This window comes from Actinia tenebrosa, unplaced genomic scaffold, assembly GCF_029948245.1.
Source record: "Actinia tenebrosa isolate PJP-AT-01 unplaced genomic scaffold, QUT_ActTen_1.0 PGA_scaffold1__47_contigs__length_23844297, whole genome shotgun sequence".
Classification (NCBI taxonomy): domain Eukaryota; kingdom Metazoa; phylum Cnidaria; class Anthozoa; order Actiniaria; family Actiniidae; genus Actinia; species Actinia tenebrosa.
This window is the reverse complement of record NW_028292578.1, coordinates 15,681,417-15,702,376: the sequence shown is the minus strand read 5'-3', so window position 1 is coordinate 15,702,376 and position 20,960 is coordinate 15,681,417. Positions and strand designations below refer to the sequence as shown.

General features: G+C 36.9%; 1 protein-coding gene across 1 annotated transcript; it reads left to right on the top strand.

Annotated features, from left to right (window-relative positions):
- The first annotated feature begins 3,081 nt into the window (after nucleotides 1–3,081).
- On the top strand, nucleotides 3,082–15,133 carry LOC148909959 (casein kinase I-like). The gene is made up of 10 exons (XM_089032965.1): nucleotides 3,082–3,238; nucleotides 3,901–4,045; nucleotides 5,569–5,675; nucleotides 6,987–7,113; nucleotides 8,076–8,174; nucleotides 8,878–9,017; nucleotides 10,644–10,722; nucleotides 11,793–11,867; nucleotides 12,252–12,510; nucleotides 13,345–15,133. The coding sequence occupies exons 2-10, from the start codon at nucleotides 3,920–3,922 to the stop codon at nucleotides 13,353–13,355; spliced, it is 1,023 nt and encodes a 340-aa protein (XP_088889091.1). The 5' UTR covers nucleotides 3,082–3,238; nucleotides 3,901–3,919; the 3' UTR covers nucleotides 13,356–15,133.
- The last annotated feature ends 5,827 nt before the right edge of the window (nucleotides 15,134–20,960 follow it).

The window sequence follows — 20,960 nt, the reverse complement described above, 5'->3', positions numbered from 1 at the left end:
GGAAGTTCATTGTCGCTGTCCGACTCGTCTTCGCTATCGGCATTGTTATCGAGGGCGTGTACATTCCGGCGTGTATGGCGGCGTGTTTGTTGTCTGCGTTTAGCTAAACATGCTTTCTCGATATGTCCTTTCTTCTTGCAAAAATAACATGTAGCTTCTTTATGTTTACATGAATTAGATGAATGACCTGGTTTATCACATCTAAAACACGTATTATCTCTTGGTTTAAGCTGATTTTCGGTTGGTTTTCTAGGCTTTGCTTTAGCTATCTTGTTTACACCAACTTCTTTGTGCTTACCTTGTAATTCAATGGCGTCTTTCGCGGCCATTTCCATTGCTACGGATATTGCGATAGCTTTTTCCAGTGGTAACGTAGATTCTGAAAGTAATCTTTTCTGTATTCCGGTATTACGGATTCCACATACTAATCTATCTCTGAGTGTGTCGTTCAGGTTATCGAAGTTGCAGTGAATCGCCAACTTCCTTAGTTGTGCTACTACCCTGCGAGCAGAGTCTCCTTTTAACTCCTATACGGGCGAGAGAAGTAGAGGAGTTAAAAGGAGACTCTGCTCGCAGGGGTATTGTGCTACGTAGTCGTTTATAGTTTCTCCTTCGTCTTGCATTCTTGTATGAAATCGGAAACGTTGAGTGATTACAGACGGTTTAGGCGATAGTTGTCTCTCCAAAAGGTGTACGATGGTATTATACTCAAGCTCAGAAGGCTTTTCTGGAGCTGCTAAATTTCGTAAGAGATTATAAGTTTTACTTCCAAGTAGCGTAAGAAGCGCGGGAACTTTCTTCTCTGTTTTGATCTCGTTGACTGTAAAATATTGTTCCAAACGCTCGATGTAGGCACTCCATGTTTCTGTAGCTTCGTCGAATGGTTCTATTCTTCCAATAAAGGCCATTTTTGTTTGTGAAAACCAAGGAAATCTCACATTATTTCAAGAAGAAGTCCTCCGAATTTTTACAATGTGGCCATCCTCGTCGCCAGTAATTGTGGTGTATTTGTGTTTTATTATGTACGATCGTTATATATAATTACATGTCAATCAATGCAAATCTAACACCATCTTTCCCTAAAACCTCTAAAGGATTTTCCCCCCCAATGAGTTGTTAGCGTCCGCGTATTTGCGATTTGAAGTTGGAAGGTAGCGCACCAAACAAACAACACCCATCGAGCCACCTTAAACTTAAGCAGCGTCCCTTTACTAGCCAGTCTAGCCGGAAACTAAACCAGAACACCTTAACTAACAAGTAACATAAACTTACCAAATAGTCTTAAATGCATGTACGTTATAGGGTTGAATGAACCACAGCTAAGCAAAACCACCTTCTTTGCTGATGGAGCAACTTTGGACGCCATCTTGTCTGGTAAATGTCTTTCCACAGGTAACCCAACCGTGCAGTTCCGGTCGCAGTTCCTTAGCGGAAAATATTCAAAACACGCACGAACACTGATGGCGTCTTGCTTGAAAGCCCTGATAACATATATTGAAGTTTTAACACTGTTGTACGGCTCGACCGTAACTGCAAGGGTTTCATGGGGTCCTAGCCGTGCTTGTGCAGTCAGAGGCGGATCCAGGAATTTTAGAGGGGGTGACTATTACAAAGGCTTTACCAGGAACTACTGAGAAATTTGTCAAAAGTGCGAGTGCCTAGTCACCCTTTTTACCATCCCTGGATCCTCCCCTGAGCAATCTGGCTGTAGCCTATTTAGAATTTTTCTGATGTATCGTATTTTCGTTTCCCTTAGTTATTGGGCTTCCTGTGGTCAAGACGCCGGAGCAAATACTGCAGTTTTCGTCTGTTTTTTTCCCCAATCATGTCCAAACAAAAAACAAAGCTTTTAGTCCCACAATCTATTTTCAAGGCGAACGGAGGTAAGAAATACTTCATTACATTATAACATTCAATTTTCGCCGTTTCGGAGGGGACAAACGAGGATTTTTTAGGATTTGGAAAAGGCTGGCTACGTTGTAAATATGAGTGAAGGTACACTTAATACGTGCTACGTAGCTTCAACTTTAAATGCATATGATGTAAGCAGTCATGCCATTCAGAACATCGGACTCAATGAATGAATTCATTTTCACGCTCATATCTTGTCGGTTCCTTTTCCTGTAATCTTCCATTTTGGTTCGTGTGGCCTTATCTGGGGGAGGAGTCTAAGGAGGTAGGACCCCCCAACTCCCCCCCCCCCCCAACATTGTTGTTGTACTGTCTGTGCTGTATATTGAACACTGAAAATTTATAGTCTCTTATAGGCCCGGGGGGGAGGGGGGGGGGGATTCCCCTATATTCGCTATGCGGGTAGGTGCCGCCAAACAGAGTATGGTTTTCAGCGATTTTAGTCTGGAACAGGGTATATAAAATCGCGCTCGCTCTGGAACAGGGTATATAAAATAGACTGTCTTCACGCATTCTCTGATAAAGTAAACCCTTTACCCCCGTCATTGGCGCGCTTACTATTTTAGGTGACGTCAACTAAATATTCATATATTAGATGTAAAGTTAGATAAATTTATCTAACAATTCAACAGTGTGACTAAATGTTAAACACGACATACTACAACACAAAAGGTAATAGAAAACACGGAATAACTAAAGAGGGAAACATGAATAACTTAAAAGGGAACAACTTGAAAAAGAACCGGGAAATGAAGTTGATTGAGAACAGGAAAAACGTGTTATGTATCCACAGGTAGCCCAAGCTCTGTTTCTTTAAATTAAGTAGTTATTAAACCCTTGTTTAGCGCTCATCCTACCCCCTTCTTTATCAAATAATGATCAAAATAAAGTATTGATTTGACCCATTTTTCTTATCTTTTCATTTATTACTATTATTTTTTAAATTTATTTCATAGAATTTAGCATGAGATCTTTAAAAAGATGGGAAATAAATTTAATCAAGATTTAAAACACGTAAATAAGCCTAAAAACTGTACGTATTTATATAATCAGGGAAGTCACTGCTTTTGTCAACAATTTGATATCAAAATTATGGCAAAGTACACACAGCGTTCCCACGCTATCAATCAAATATCGATTTCTTTCGTCGCCGTCGTCAGGGGCAACCAAGAAAGAATCCCATAATACTCTTGAATACGGGGAAGAAAATATGGAGTCGATGAAATAAAACGATACATCGAACATGTAAAGTCGTTCTTGAAGTGTTTTAGGGCCAAGAATAGTGCTTTTTTCTTGCTGCTTCACATGAAAAGGATATCGTATAAAGGTATGGTATGATTTTTGTTTGGAAATGAGGAAGTTCAATGGGAATTTTTTCGGGTCGAAGTTGAGCGTTCTAGTGCGTTTTTGTCGAATGAGGGTCGTTCTTTGTGTCGCGTAGGCTGAACTTTAGAGTAAAATTTCCCTTTATTTCAATGAACTTCCCTCTGGAATCGTTCGGAATTTCCTTATGTATAAAAACATTTCAATAATGAACTTATTCGCCAGCAAATTCTAGGTAATGTCTTCTGCCTAAGACAGTCTAGTAAATAATACATGACGTCATGAAACTTGGCCTTGTTGTCACCCTTGTGTCAAAACATGGCCGCTCGATTTTCTGACTGAAAAACAAGAGCGGCCACTCATAACGCTCTGAAAACCAGAACTCTCTCAATTAATAATGTATGGTTAATAGGTGTAGCTATTTTACATGTTAGATATCTTCAAATTTATTCCCTTGCTTTTAAACTTTATTTATTGGGGTTTTTCTTTCTCACAAAGGACGAACACAAAGGACAAACAAATAAATCGCTAACAAGGCCATGAAATACGGCTTTTATTTTGACAATGTCAGTTGATGCGAAAGAAAATTTGTATTAGTGATAAATTTGTAAACAAAGATTTTTTTATACATAAAAAAAAACCAGTGACTTTTTTTTTAACTTTCAGACCAGCCAGATCATTCATCATGTCTTCTAATCCTAGCAGCGCCAAGTCCGAATTTATTGTCGGAGGAAAATATAAACTCATTCGTAAAATTGGAAGTGGTTCTTTTGGTGATATTTATCTGTCCGTCAATATAACTAATGGAGAGGTTAGTAACTGTAGAAGTGTAAGCCTTGATTCTCTCCGTTTTATCTTCGTAAGATAATTTTACGTAACTTATAGCTAGGTTTGGGGATGTATTCTATTATATTTTTAATCCGTGAAAGTCATTAAGAAAAATTACATAAGTTTATTTTTTTCTTCATGATTTGAATATTCCAAATTGCTTAATCAGTATTGTAAATGTGAGTTTTCCTTCTTCATTAACTTCTTAATGTAAGATTTACTCCTTTTTTCCCTTTTTTTCTTTTTCTTTTTTCTTTTTCTTTTTTCTTTTGTCTTGGAACCTAACTCATAGTTATGTAACATACATTTATATCCCTGGGCCCAGTTGTATGAAAGATGGATTGCACTGTCCAACGGATGATAATATCCTGTAGATGCTGTATCCAATAAATTTGTCCATTGGATAAGATTTATCTGTCGGAAAGCACCCAGGGGCTCTTTCTAGCCTTATTCCAAAATCATATCCGTTTCTTTACTGTCTGTATGGGCATCCTCTTAGCACTTTTATTCTATTCGTATTTTATTTACAGTAATTCTCACAAACAATTTTATCAGGATAATAAGAATTTATATAAATTATTGGACATAATTGACAATCTCTTTTTTCAAGACAAAGTTTTTATTCCAAAAATCATTATCAATTGGCAGTTATAAATAATTGAATAAAAATCAAGCCTTGCATAAAAATACATTAATCTATTGTTAGAATGCATTATTTGGCAACTTAATTATCATCTATTCATTTTGTCTCAAAATTTCAAACTTTTATATCATTCTAATGCACCCTTCTTAAAATTGTCTTGAAAATTTCTAACATGGAAATACAAAATAAATGCCACAAATTCCATCGAGAAAAAGTGTGATTTGTTTTGTATTTTCATGTTAGCCTCCAAACTCCAAATTCCAAACTTGTAACATGGATTACAAAATTCATTCCCTTGATTATTATTATTTTCAATAGTCCCTTTCCTCATTCCATAAATACTGCTGTGTTTTAAGACTGAAGACTCATCTCCGCAGGCTTAGCCTGGCTTAAGAGTAAATCATTTGTAAATTTCAACGTTAATGTAAAGAATGTACAGCTTGAACTATACCAGTGTTTTGAAATTCCACGGACTTTTTTTGGTATTTGTGAATAGCTGACTTATAAACGAGGCTAAGCCTGTGCAAATGAGTCTGTAGTCTTCAAAAACAGCGATATGCATTGAATGTGAAATTGAATGTGGTGTATTAACACTTTTTAAGAAATTGATTCACTTGACCAGCATCTTTGTAACACCGAAGAAATCTATATACACCCAATTTCTAATGCTTTATATATGAGTTCCTGGCTTAGGAGAATTGAGCAACAGCTCCTCACATTATTGAAATAAAATAAATTGACTTAACCCTTTTTATGTCTTCTAGATATTCATCCCTTAGTGACAAGGAAGATTTAAAAAACTACTGAAATTAATACGAATGTTTTCTAATTTATCAATTGTATGTATTGTTCTGTCTTTGAAGGAAGCAGCTGTCAAGTTAGAATCTCAGAAAGCAAGACATCCTCAACTTTTATATGAATCCAAACTGTATAAAATTCTACAGGGTGGTATAGGAATTCCTAAAATCAGGTACTTTATTTGTTGTTATCAAACTCATTAATAATTCATAAGGAAAACACAACTGAAGTCATGACTGTGAAGAGTGTTGTAAATCTGATACAAAACTGTGTTCATTTGCATAAACTTTAAGTTGGATTTTCTTGGCCAAATTCACTTTAATTTTGAAAATTTTAGTGAAACACAAAGGAACTAACCTAGACGTCATATACAGTCATATAAAGTATTCGTGTCCATGTTGTATCTGATATACAATCACTCGGCTATGCCTTGTGGTTGTATATCTGATACAACACTGCCACTCATACTGTATATATTACTTAATAGTTTGATTCATAATAATATTAGATAAAACCTCTCTTAACCTTGGGTATGACACTATCAACTATCAAGCAATGATTGGTTCACTCATTCAAAACAACTTACATTCTAGAGCACTATGCAATGTCTTATAGGAAGAACTAGTTAAATACCCCTTGAATTCTTGGGGTGCAACCACATGACTCCAAATCTCTTGAGATATGATGCTTAATATCTAGCGTTTTATTTGCATATTCATATTTTTAAATATAATCTATTTTATGGCTTCTATACATTACTATTTATTTAATTTATTTAATATTCATTTTAGTCCGGACCTCTTCAAAAATCACTGCTTTGATAGAGTGTTTCTGGAGCAAATCTTGTAATTTTGCAATAAAGATTATTATTATTATTAGATATACAGTGTTCTTACCAGGAATTTCTTTCCGGGGGTCAAAGGGCCTATCAATCCAAAATTTAGGGGCCATTTAGAAAACTGGAAAGGCCATTTCCAAAATCTTAAAACTAAGAATAATAATGTTTTTAGCCAGTAACTCTGTTGCAAATCTACAACAATGTAAGACAGTTTTATTAGTAATGATAACACAATAAAATTTCACTGGGCAGCCATACTTGAGCCTTCAATAAACAAGGTCAGTTAACACAGACTATTCCCAGATGTCTTGGCGAGTGAAATACATGTACAAGATGGCGGCTATGTTTGATTCGTGGCATTTCATGTGGACTTTCACCTTGTTATCGACAATATAATGAAAAATCGACAAAATAAGTAGGTTTTGGTGGATGTCAATCAATGCGTTTCCATGACATTCCGTAGGCATGTGCCCTTAAAAGCGTTGTGTTTTCCGACAATGCTGGGAAACATTTTGATTGGCGTCCACCAACACTCTATTACAGTATGTTTTGAAAATTTTGTTCAAGATTTCATACGTGTGGTTGAGAAGCACTGTAACATATACATACACATATTTAATATACAGTCTGCTTGTTTATTTTTAGATGGTATGGTCAAGAGAAAGATTACAATGTACTAGTTATGGATCTATTAGGACCCAGTCTAGAAGACTTGTTTAACTTTTGCTCTAGGCATCTTTCAATGAAAACAGTTCTCATGTTGGCTGATCAAGTAAGTACTAAGGCCTAGGGCAAACGTCGAACTTTCCATGCACCGAACGTAATTACATCAAAGAATGCCGCCTCATTATCACCTGATATCCATTGTTTTTAATGAGTTCGTTGCATGGAAAGTTTGACGTTTGCCCTAGGCCTAAGATAACTTTAGTTACAGTAGGTACAATTTTAGACTTGAATAGGTATTTTGCATCAAACAGTCACGTGCTGATATATGACTTTGATAACAAATCAATTCAGCTCAGGGTTCCTTGGGGAAGGCTCTGCTGGATCGCAAACATTTTAAGTGGTTACCTAAGCATGAACCCTGTGTTAAATATTAATGAATGAATTAATCATATTGATAATCACAAGGCTTAAAATAATGGCTGGACATTGTCTGATGTCCGGCCAGAACTGGGACTTCTCCGGTCAATTCTTTGCCTTGCCGGTCATTTTAACCAGTATTGTGAGCCAGAAATGAGGCATGATATGACAAAGCTAAGACTAATTTGGCCTGTGTTCATGACCGGCAACTGATCTGCCGTTATTTTAAGCCCTGAATCAGTGGTAGTAATACATTTTATTACACGTTAAGGGTCAATATCCTTGAAATAATGCGGTGAATAAAAACCATATCACTTCACGGTAAAAATGTACAATAAGATCTCGCAAAATATTTTAGCTTTGATCAATCAAAATTGACCCTAAATGTAAAATAAACATATAATCACATGTTAAGAGCCTGATATAGTATTTTTCACAAGTTTTTTGTAACATTGTGACAAGCGAGTCCTCGAGTGAGTGAGAGATGTTACAGAAAACTTGTGAATAAAAACGATATCAATGTCTATTTATTTTCTACCTATATGAGATGGCTCAAAAAACAGTTCAAACATTTACCATGTGCAATATTTGAAATCAATTAGGATGATATCAATTGATTACTGTAATTGAACTCTGTCTTTTATCAAACAGATGATTGGTCGAGTAGAGTTTGTCCATAACAAGAATTTCATTCATCGAGATATCAAGCCAGATAATTTCCTGATGGGAACGAATAAACACTGTAACAAGGTATGGACTACATGTACAGTGAGCATATTCTGTTCAAGGCCTCTACTACAACTGTGTTATACATATATGTTATTTACCGGCCAGGAGGTCCGGATAGGGGAAAACTGTGCCCGAGGTCATGAATATATGTTTTCAAGACCGAGGGCACAGTTTTTCCCTATCCGGACTGACTATAGGACGAAAAATAACTTATTTATTTTTTTCCCGTATTTTTTTTACTTGATTTTGTAATCATTTTGCTTTGTTGTCGAGCGGCAAAGGATACCGGACCGTGCGCGTGGGCAGATACTGACAAAATATTGCCCGCTCAAACAGCCAATCAGAACGCACGATTTTTTAAGATACCGGACCGGAAAAAAATAAACTATTTTTATTATATGATCTTGGGCTTTTCAAAATAAGAACTTGAGGTGACTGCCTACTATTGAAAGTTCAATTTGAGCCCATGGTATGTACATGAGCAAAAACTGCTCAAAACCACGAAACAACCTTAAAGTTTTTATTGAGGAACCATACATAACCATATTCACTTTGAACTTCAAAACTTCAAGAGGGCAAAATCCTCAAAATTTGCACAGGACTCTATTTTTTTTGCTCTATTAAAAAGTAAGTTTTTTGAGAAGAAATCTTCATTCTTCTCTCCCACTCGGCATTTTAAAGGAAATTTTTCCCTAATGATATTTTGCTCATTTACTTTGCACAGCTGTACCTGATAGATTTTGGCCTGGCCAAGAAATACAGAGATAGTCGCACAAAACAGCACATACCTTACAGAGAGGACAAGAACCTGACTGGTACAGCAAGATATGCAAGCATCAATGCTCATCTGGGCATTGAACAATCGTAAGTTTTTCTATTAATCGATTGGTGTACATGTATGGTTAAATAGTGTAAGATATTTTGAAAATAAGTTGTAGAATAAATTACTCTTAAAAATGCACTCCTCTCAATGAAAGCACATTGTAAGCCAGCCTCTGGCTGAAAGTTTATTTTCATTAATAGATAAAGCTTTTATTATTATTGTCACTATCATCATTTTCTTTATTATCATTATCGTTGCCATTATGTTTATCATTATTACTATTGTTACTATCGTCGTCGACACGAGTGAAAAACATCTGCGCATGCCCTGAATCCGTATGTAAATTAGTCAAAACATAAGTAAATTTGACTTCCAAACATGCTTAAGTAATTGGACTTCACAAAATGCCAAAACTTAGTGTCCATGCTTGAAACTTAAGGCTAATTCTTTCATATTGTGTTTGTCAATACAGTATCTTGGTCTGACAAAAGCATACTCTCTTAAGTAATTGGACTTCACAAAATGCCAAAACTTAGTGTCCATGCTTGAAACTTAAGGCTAATTCTTTCATATTGTGTTTGTCAATACAGTATCTTGGTCTGACAAAAGTATACTCTCGAACTTTTTTGTATACTTGGAGAAAACAAACATTTATTTTCTCACTCCAACTCTTCAAAATTCTTAGAAAACGTGCTGAAATACACGCATGCGCAAACGTTTTTCTCTAGTGTCATCGTCATCATCATCATAATCATTGTGTATTTCCAGAAATTATCCATACCCCGTGAGGAGGAATTTTTAAGACCTCCCTATCCCCAGGAAATTCCAATTTTCTTCAATGCAAAATCTGTAACTTTGTTTTTTCTTGACCCCACCCCTCAGGAATTCCAAATTCCTCTGGGGGGGTGGGGATATGGATAATTTCTGGAAGTACATGTACGCATTATCATTTATAGCATTCATGCCTGTATGGCATGCAGTGAGTGCAAGTAACAGCCTTTGGGACATGGCTACTCAGAAGGAATCCTTTATTCAAACAACTGCATGAAAACTCTAACAAAACTCTCCCCCAACTTTCAATCTTCTCTTCTCAAGACTGAAAAAAAAAAGAATTTAGGACTAAGGGTCCGAAATTAACTTTTGAGCTAAGTGATCCTTTGAACAACCATGTTCTAATTATTCTTAGGCGTCCCGAGCAAAACTTACGAGTCCCACTTGGACGCCATTTTGTAGAGCCTGAATGACAATGGTCAGCGGTTAGCTATAATGCAGAAGATGCAATCAAATTTGTCAGCGGTATTCAATGGCTTCTGACGAATGCGTTATCTCGATTTTTGAAAGTTTATCAGTTGAAAAATGAACTTTCTAGGTTTTAAGCAGAAGAGATATAATTTAGAATTATATTCAGATTTTTTTAAAAAAAGAAAACACCTTGGCAAAAACGTAGGTTGTCAGAAGGACAACCAAATTCCAAAATCTAGTCGTCATTTGCAAACTTTAGTCGTCCCTGACGACTGGAGGACTGCTAATTTCGGGCCCTGGAACTATTCCTTACCATTGGAAATTTAATAATACTTAACTTAACATGCATTGAGTGAGGACTCTTTAATGAACCATTACGTCTGTCTGTCTTTATGACTTCCTAACACTTGAATTATGATTGACAGGCGTCGTGATGACATGGAGTCGCTTGGTTATGTTTTAATGTATTTCAACAGAAATAATTTACCATGGCAAGGACTAAAGGTACATATTACAGTGTATATACAAGCTGTTTATTCATTCTAACGTTATGGGTCTTTTTAGTAAACCATTGATATGGTCCAAATGCTTAGTTGGCCAAGTTTAAGGCTTTTTTATAATGTGGATATTAAGGCATGTTTCTGGATACTGGATATTATTTACAAAAGGTTCAGTTTGGGATGAGTGGATTGAGGTGTGTTCTGTCTACATCTGGATGGTAGGTCTGTGGGAGGTTCCAAATCCACTAGGTCATAATGTTATCCCATTTCACACCATGTGTCTTTCCCTTGAGAATAAGATTCTTTATTTGAGTTGTATGGATTCATGTGTCTTCTCATGTGCAAACAATAAACAAGGAAATGATACTCTAGGGAATGACATATGGTCTAAAATAGGAAAACAGTGGGTTAGGTCTATAGGTGGGGTACGATGACGAAATTTGTTTTGGTCGGTCGTTGTTTAAATTGCCAACAAGAAATCTATTGGACAATCCAACAAAGCAAGGTGACAAAACCTATTGTTAAAATAGTTGGCAGATTAACCTCACAATGGCACAGTGTGACGCATTTCATCTTTAGAGTTTGTCATTACAGCTGTATATCCACTTGTTAATAGCAAAACCTTTTTTCTTGGGGGGGGGGGAGGGGATGCCCCTTTTGTTATGTCCCTGGTTTTGGGTTGAAACATTTCAGAAAAAACATTTTTTTTGAGTTTCAAATTAAAGACATCAAAGTTTACCTATAGACTCTTATCTTTGCTATTATTTATTTATTTATTTTATTTATTTTATTTATTTTATTTATTTTATTTATTTTATTTATTTTATTTATTTTATTTATTTTATTTATTTATTTATTTATTTATTCATTCATTTATCTATTTATTTATTCATTTATCTATTTATTTATTCATTTATTTATTTGTTTATTTGTTTGTCTATTTATTTATTTTATTTATTTATTCATTCATTTATCTATTTATTTATTCATTTATTTATTTGTTTATTTGTTTGTCTATTTGTTTGTTTATTTATTTATTTATATTTAATGAATTAAATGTACATGTACTTGTAGGCTGCCACGAAAAAGCAGAAGTATGAGAAGATTAGTGAAAAGAAAATGTCAACCCCTGTAGAGGTCCTGTGTAAGGTATGTGACTATAGCTTGACTTAACTGTCTTACTTATCAAACAGTCAATAGACTACTGTATAGCTTGACCTACTGTCTTATTAAACAGTCAATAGACTACTGTATAGCTTGACTTACTGTCTTACCTATCAAACAGTCAATAGACTACTGTATAGCTTGACTTACTGTCTTACTTATCAAACAGTCAATAGACTACTGTATAGCTTGACCTACTGTCTTACTTATCAAACAGTCAATAGACTACTGTATAGCTTGACTTATACTGTCTTACTTATCAAACAGTCAATAGACTACTGTATAGCTTGACTTACTGTCTTACTTATCAAACAGTAATTATGTACAAAGGTTTATATTTCCTTAATAATGGAATTGTTTTTATTCCAGGGCTTCCCGGCAGAATTTGCAATGTATTTAAATTACTGCAAGGGTTTACGATTCGACGAGGCTCCAGACTACATGTATCTGCGCCAGCTTTTTCGAATCCTATTTCGCACTTTAAATTATCAGTATGATTACATTTTTGACTGGACGGCATTAAAACAAAAAGCGGCTGCTGCACAAAGTCTTACAAGTTCAGCCGTGACTACACCTGGTACAGCACAGTTAGTAAGTCAACAAAAACGTGAACCTCCCCGAGCTAGACGTAAGTAATAGCCTACATTTATAGACACGAGTGAAAAACGTCTGTGCATGCTCTGAATTCGTATGTAAATTAGTCAAAACATTTGTAAATTTGACTTCTTTCAAACATGCCTGATAAATTGGACTTAACTGCCAATACGTAGTGTCCATGCTTGAAACTTAAGGCTAATTCTTTCATATTGTGTTTGTTAATACAGTATCTTGGTCTGACAAAAGTATACTCTCGAACTTTTTTGTATACTTGGAGAAAACAAACATTTATTATTTTACTCAAACTCTTCAAAATTCTTAGAAAACGTGCTGAAGTGCGAGCATGCGCAAACGTTTTTCTCTAGTGTCACATTTAGATAGAGGTAATAGACTCCTTGCAGCTCTATTTGGAGGACACTACAAAAAGTTTCCAATTCACAGGAGATTGAAATTCTTTTGTTTTGTCCTTCAAGCTGAGGTGCTTTGACGTCACATGTAAGGGTCTATAGTTGGACATGATGGTCTAACAGCTGCTTTACGTAGGCTTTTTCTGAGTTCGATAAACAGGATGCATTATGGTCTTAGATCCGGTACAAACAACACCATATAAGGCATGTTGAACAAAAGAAAATGGTACCCAAGCTAGACCACAATCCACCACGTTGGCTATCTCAGATAACGTCTTAAAAAAATGCTGCGAGTTCCTGGTGATATTTAAAAAGAATTTTTGAATGCCATCTGTTTCCTTGTATCCCGTCATCTCGTACTGATATTCTCACCATAATTAGTCTCGCAAATTCGCAGGACGAATATTTACAGTTGCCCATTATGTCATATTCATTCTGTTCTAACATCAATTTTCCAGGTGGTCGTTAACCTCTCCAAGCCTTCATCTGATCAAAGGTCACCACACACTAATGTCTTATATATATATACAAGTAGCTGCCTTCTGTACCACATAGCTATACCTACAGTCATCAACAGATGATCTAACTATGGCTAACTATCACAACAAGATCCCAATTCGAATGGGTGTGGTCAGTCTGTGCTGTAGTTGCTGTAATAATCGTGGTATCGATGAATGGAAATAATGTGCCTCTTATCCAAATACGACCAAGACTCCTCCATGTAAGGGGGGGATGAGTGGAGTATAGTATTGCTTCCTTGTGTTAAGTTCATTCTCCACTCATCGCTAAAAACACTCACAGTGAGCTAGCGAATACCTTTTTTCCTCCCAGCAAGTTCTAGCGAGTAAAACTATTTTTGCTCGCAGCGAATACGCGCTCAACTTTAGCCAGTAACAAATGATGTACATATCACGTGTTTATTCAGTACCCTGCAAGATAGCGGACTGGAGTAAACAAAGCGTGGAAAAGCTTATCAAAAATGGCGATAGAGGCTTTGCACCATCACGTGCCGGCACCTATAATACAACTTGGACTGAGTGTGGTTAGATGGCAGAACAATAAAATCCCTTTGCTCTCGGGAATTGAATTCTTTTTCATGTAAAACGATTGTATTGTTCCTGCCATCTAACATGGCTGCCATCACGTGATGGTGCAAAGCCTCTATACAGTTGTAAGAAGTGGAGATTAAACAGCGAGTGAACGAGTATTCACTAGCGAGTTCTCACAACACTGAGTGGAGAATGGCAGTGTTCCTTGTCTTGCGACTTTGTTGCACGGTGAAAAAGAAGGTGCGCCATATTTACACGGACAGTGGGAACGTGGCATAAATAGATTGACATTGTTGAAGCACTCGGCGAGAAACTTTATCTCGACTTCGCAAAACGTTCCTTTTCTCGTTCGATAAATTCTGTTGTCATTCTCATGTAAGCGACTTTAGCCACGTTTGAATTTAATTCACAATTTCCAACCGGAAGCAGATAATGTACAACTTAAGCGAAACAACGATTTGAAATTTAAGGGGCTATATTTCGTATTATTAAATATTAAGTAATTAAATCATAAAGTAAATGCCCCGTCCACACGTATACGGATATCTTTTTTAATAGGAATTTCTTTCTTTGCGAATTGGCCTTCCGTTTACACGTATCTGGCGAATATGCCACTTTTCGAAAACAGATTCGTGTGGACGGGCAAAAACGATTCGAAAACACTACGTTTGAACGAGAATTCTCTCGAAAACGGAAAAAAATCCGGATGCGTGTTAGTCTCCCACACAGCTGCTTTCAGTGTCGTCACGCAACGCTTAAACTGAAAGCGGCTGTGTGGGAGACTAGATGCGTGTGGACTGTGCCTAAACCTGTATGAATGATCTATGGTCATTGACAACAGGAATATTTTTGGAATAACAAAAAGGGGATATTTTTAAGACATTATTTTGACATACACTGGACACTTAGGTTTATCGTACAACAAAACTACAATACAAGGAACAAGTGTAACGCCTTTTGGGAAACTAAAACAATCCTCTATTGGGAGGTGTGGATAAAACTTTGTACTGGAACATAAGATTACAGTAGAGTGCATACCATATATCCGTGAAAAGCCTTGAAGGAAGTTGCACAAATTTGCCCAATTAGTAAGTTAATTAGACCTCGGTAGACCTACGAAACTTTGCACTAATTTGTACCATTTTGTTAACATTTTCACGGATATATGGTATGCACTATAGAGGCTTGAAATAACACGTTTTTTGTATCATAGAATTTTATTAGTTTTGTTTTCAGTATACAATTAATATAATGTTAGCGATAAAATAATCAAAATGTAATGGTATTAGATAAAACAATTTTTTTTCGGTTCCACTATTATATTCAATAAAAATATTTGATTATCAAACATGAGCTGTGAATTAACTGTCTAGTAACACGGTTCATGCTACTCCTTAAACTCATTGAAAACTCCTTGAATTTAATTCACGTTTTCAAGGGGACTTGAAAAGCTCTTGAATTTTACGATTTTAGCGAAACTCCTTGAAAACTCCTTGAATTTTTGCTTTGATCATTACTTGCATGGTTCTGAAATAGATCTAGTCAGAAAGATTGGAAAATATGAAAGTCAGCCATGTGCAACCACCGTATAAAACGTTTCCCTCTCCACTAATGGAGCATTCTCGTTCCAAGATCCTCCTCGGTTGTCGTTCCTCCCCGTCAGAGGCTCTGGGTAACCCTACAACCGGAAGCAAGGGATATTGCCACCACGTCTTCACGGCGCATGCTCGAACTCTTTCCAAGACTAGCCCAATCTCGTACCCAGAGCCCTTATTTTACTGCGCATGCTCGACGAAATAATTGGGCTCTGGAAAACTCCAATATTTCTTGTGCTGTGATTGGTTCTCGAGAACAAAGGAAGATACCGGAAGTAAAAATTACAGTACTAGGGAAAATAAACAAGATGGCGTCTCGAATTAAGTACACCAAAAAAGCCTGTAGGGCCGGATTTTTCAAAGTTTTGCCGGTTTTGTAATGGAAATTGTATTGATGCCTATCCAATAGATATTTTCGGAGTTAATATAACTAAAAATCATCTTCAAAACCTAATTTTGCAAGCGCAAATTCGCATGCTCGTTGAATATCTTCCGCCATTTTGAATTTACCTAGTCTGTCATAATGTGCATGTGCGAGAAACCCAGAATCTGGGTCTTCCGGTTTGGAGTTTTCCAGAGCCCAATTATTTCGTCGAGCATGCGCAGTAAGAAATAAGGGCTCTGGGTACGATATTGAGACTAGCCAAGAAAAGCATGGGCAAGCCTTTGGCTTTGTGAAATTTACAAGTGGCGAACAAAATCCAAAGATCTATTTGTTTCGTATAACTCTCCTCTGGAAGCGATTATCCAATCAAAAAGTAGATCTATGGTTCTTCTTAAAAGCCAATCAAATTGCGAGAATTTGTAGGGTTCGCCAGAGCCTCTGCCGGGAGGATCTGGGACCGAAACTAATGACAGCTGCGAAGGAGACTAGGGGGATTTACGACTTGGAATTCTTGAAAATGATCTTTGATCTCAACTCTTGAATCTGGAAACAGTGAAGGGGTACTATTGAAAAAAACGTGTTTGAAAATGATCAATCGTCGAAGCAAACGGACCGAAGGGTGTTCTGAGTAGTTACTAATGCTTATATTATGCATATTGTAGGTTTGCAGCTCTCGAAAATTGATTCAAGTTACTGAACAAAGCATTTTGTCTCTCTTCATGCATATGTCTGTATACAAACACTTTCCAAACGCCAAGGAAATAGACTACCCAGAATACCTCTTGGTCTTAGCTTTGATGATTTAAGCCTTTTCAACCCAACAACTAATCGATTTGGTGTACACGAGTAGGCCATTCTGCAAGCATCGAAAATCCATCCATTATGAACTGTAGAAGTATGATAACCAAATTATGCGTGAAAACTTACATTTATATTAGTATTTAGGATTGAGGAAATTAAAATGATAAAATAGTAGCAAATTTGTTTTCTAATAGTAATCAGTGTTGCAGTTTAAAAACGATGAGAAGCAAACTCAAATTCCTATAATGACATCACACTCATAACACATTGGAAGTATTGACTTTGTTATCTTCAAGATGCATCACTCAAATCGTATGTCGTTTGGTGCTCTCAATCCCTAATACCTTGATGTTATAATGAGATTCGACACTTCAAACAGCCGATAATTAATGTTGTCGATTATATATTATTCACGTGAGTCTTAGTAAGCAATAATTAAGGATGCCGGCATTGTTCTCATAGAGTTGCTATGACGATTAATTGACTAAAACAGTACTTTTTTGAAGTATCGTAGATATATTCTGGTACTTTGCTAATTCTTCACGTTGCCATTGAGCAATAGTTTGGCTTACAAGATAGTCCCCCTGATGAATTTGTCATAGATAAACATTTTTCGCTATTCTCGCGGAAAAGTTAACTGTTGTAAACATATTTTTACTTATTAAGATCTTAAATTAAATCCTTCCATTTTGCTACAAACAATGAAGTACTTAAAGAAAGCCGAAAAAGAACTGAGATTCAATGGCAATTAATCGTGCAGAATTAATCAAACTACTTGAGTCGACACTTGAGCTATAAGTCGCCTCCACAGCTGCCATTTGATTTTAAAATCATAAAGTTTTTATAGGCTAGTTATAATTGATCAGTTCGGAGTTTCTCTCGTCAAGATCAGTGAGTAATCCTATATGCTTGGTACACTTGTCGAATAAGATAAACAAAAGTGGTTGCTGAAAAAATTGTCAACATACTGGCTTTTAGTGAACAGAGCAGCTTCCCAGAAGTAGTAGATTTTTCTTCAACGAGAGACAAACATGGGAGATTTTCCTGCAATTTCTAATTCATTAAAACAGTTTCTGGCACCAACGACGCGAGAGAAGCTATAAATGGTACGAAGAGCATGACATGAAAAGCTTGAACAAGTTGCCGTCTTTGAAGGCAGTCACAAATAAGACCAGCAGTTTTAGACCAAAGACTGACGACAGCTTTCAGTGGACAAGTGTTTTTGAAGTCTTCTTTGCAAACGCTGAAGAGGAAAAGCCGAAAATACAGCATGTTCAATGACAATGACAATGTTATGTCTTATTTATTACCAAGTAAAAAGTAATGGATGGTAAAAAATGGTGGGACTTCAGCATAAAAGACTTACCAAAACGGAACGACAGTCTAAAAACAAAGCCCGTCTCGGAAAATCATAGCTGATCTAAAAGCTATGGACATGGCAGACCAAGTAAAGAAGATGGAAGAGTTAGTAAGAATAAAAAACAAGACAGATCTTGCTTTACGAAAGATGAAAGAAAAAGACAAGGACTTGGAAATGATGAACACAGAAACAGCAATTCTACACCGAACACTTGAATGCCAGACAACAAAAAAATAGAAAAAACTTCGCGAAGAAAAACGATTAAAGAAAGAAAGCCATTCGTTTGTTGCTGGCTTTGCTGTTGACAACGCGAAGCGTAAAGCTGATGCCGTTGTGTCTAACACAAAAGACCAAGCGCTACCAAAGACCAAAAAGTTCAAAGCTTACCCTCAAATCAAGGCTAGAATTATAGCTACAAAATGTATCTTATTTAAAGAGTGAAAATTTAATTTATCACAGTCCGTCAATCTTTTTCTGTAAAGTTTGTTTTTCTGCCGTCAATCAAAAGCAATCATGTGATGGGAAGGATTTTTCGTCTACAGTACTTTATTACGATCATCATATCGAAGAGACTTGGGATAAAAACAGTCTTTTAAACATGTTTTTATAGTCAGTTAACTATGAAATTATCTATGGTTTGACAGATTATAACGTTGTATTTCTAGTTTGTTTTATGCTTGAACAGTACATTATTTTTGTAACAAAATAAATTTGAACTATAACACAACACAACAACGTGCACTACTCTCGTAGCTTCTCGTTTTCACTAACCTTTACAGATCGAATCGTCGCTACTACCATAGAATGCTTCGCAATTTTCTTCCTTAGTTCACTTTGGATTTGGATTGGCATGACGCCCTCATGCAAATGTTCTTATTGAACCCTGTTTGTGTCTTGTGAAATCAAACAACAAACAACAATAAACAAGATATAAAGAAAAGCGATATTGTTGAGAAACGAACCTGTTCAAGGAACGTGCTCATGGAAATTCACAAAAATGGTTTAATGACGTCCATCTAAACCTCGGGTTTTCGCGTACTCCTCGCGACTTACTCTATTAGCCCATTTCAGGGTCTGGGGGAAGGTTGACATACTGAACGCACTGTCGACATCGACATGGGTCCAGATCTGAACTATTGTGCACTCTGTGTCCAACCGTCAACGTGGACCCCCGTCCCCTTCCTTGGAGCATCCTTATCTCTCTTCTCATCTGTAGTTGTCAAACTTTCCAGGTTCATTGCCAGCGGGCGGTGGGATGGTCCCGTAATTTCCTTACCACCTGCCTAATGACGAAAAGAACTATTCATTCAGTTTAGCGAAAAGACGACCTATCACTACGGTGGCTTCGGCGTGCATCAATAGAATTGGTAGAAAAGTCCAAGAACTTCAATTCAAAGTTCTTCAATAAAAGCAAAACATTTTGCATACTGCATCTGTTAGCTCATTTGGACAATCATAACTACAGACACAAAGAGCGTTTTATATCTTATTTTTTTTTGGACTGACGCAAAGCACTGAAACCTGTTTGCAATAAAAGTCCTGTAACTGTTTGACAAAACGTGGAGCTTGCGTTCGAATTATTCAAAGTCCTTCAACATTTTTTAAAACAATAAGGTCTTGTTCGACATCTACGTAATATTACTTATGCTGATTTGTCTCCGAACATTTTTACGTGCTTGTTCATATTTCCCCTTTGCGTAAATGTAAAGCTCAGACTTAGCACTTAAATGGCTTTTTCCCGGTATGTCCACGGTGTGTTTCTTAAGATTTATTGGTCACCAAAATATTTACCGCAGATATTGGCATCGAAAGGGCTTTTCTCGGTATGGTCCTTAGTGGCTTTTTGACAGCCATGAGTGAGAAAAAAGCCTCTGGTGACAGATTGGACACTCGACGGTTTTTCCCCAGTTTGGATTCTCAGTGTGATTCCAAGGCCGCTACTTGTGCAAAGGTCCGTTTGGCATACCTTGCATTTGTATGGTTTTTCACCGGTATTTAACTCGCGGATGCGTCTGAAGCGTGAATGCCGTGCATACGTTTTTGCCACAGATTTCACAACCATTAGACTTTTCTGAGGTGGTAGAGATTTCTTTTACCTCGTTCTCCTTCATTCATTTCACTGCATACAATCCTGGTATGATAAGAAGTGTTTTCATGAATCGCGTGCCGCAATTGTAATCATCTCTTCTTCATCATCACTTCGGGTGTTCATTTACATCGCAAGTGTTTAGTGAAGTATTTGGTAAGTTACGTATAACATTTCAGAGGGATCAGCTGCTACAGTATACCACTGAACGGATATCCGCATTGATCAGTGGTATAGTTGATGACATTGTGAAATAACCATGGAGTATTATTCTGGTTATAGATTGTCCCGTCATACCAAGGGAACCATTTGTCTTAAACAAAACTAGTCGGGTTTTGCATCATGCTGGAGCATAGCCCTCGTTACTGGGAGATCGATGTAACACCGCTTCTGCCCCCATGGGTGTATAACTGGTGTAGGTCTTCTATCTTCTAAGACTAGAAAGGTAGGATTAGATTGGCAGCCCGGAACATCGCGGCGGGATTTGGTATACGACGAATGATTAAGGCAGGGAAATAGGACGGTGTTTCTGGTTAAGCGGTACCTGCCAATTTTGCAAACAAATGGCGTACAGTTCCATTGTTTTGGATAGTATAAGCGTCGGATAGAACGACCTGGCCAAATAATCGCCGACTCGTTCTTGCATCCTGAATATGACCACTATTCGTGAACGGATGAACTGGGGCTGCAATATTTATAGAATGGCGGTTTGTCCTCTTGCGCGTTCCTCACATCTTGGCTCCAACTCCGTCTTGCCTTGCAGCTTTGGTTCACCCGCCGCTCATTGCCCGCGCGACA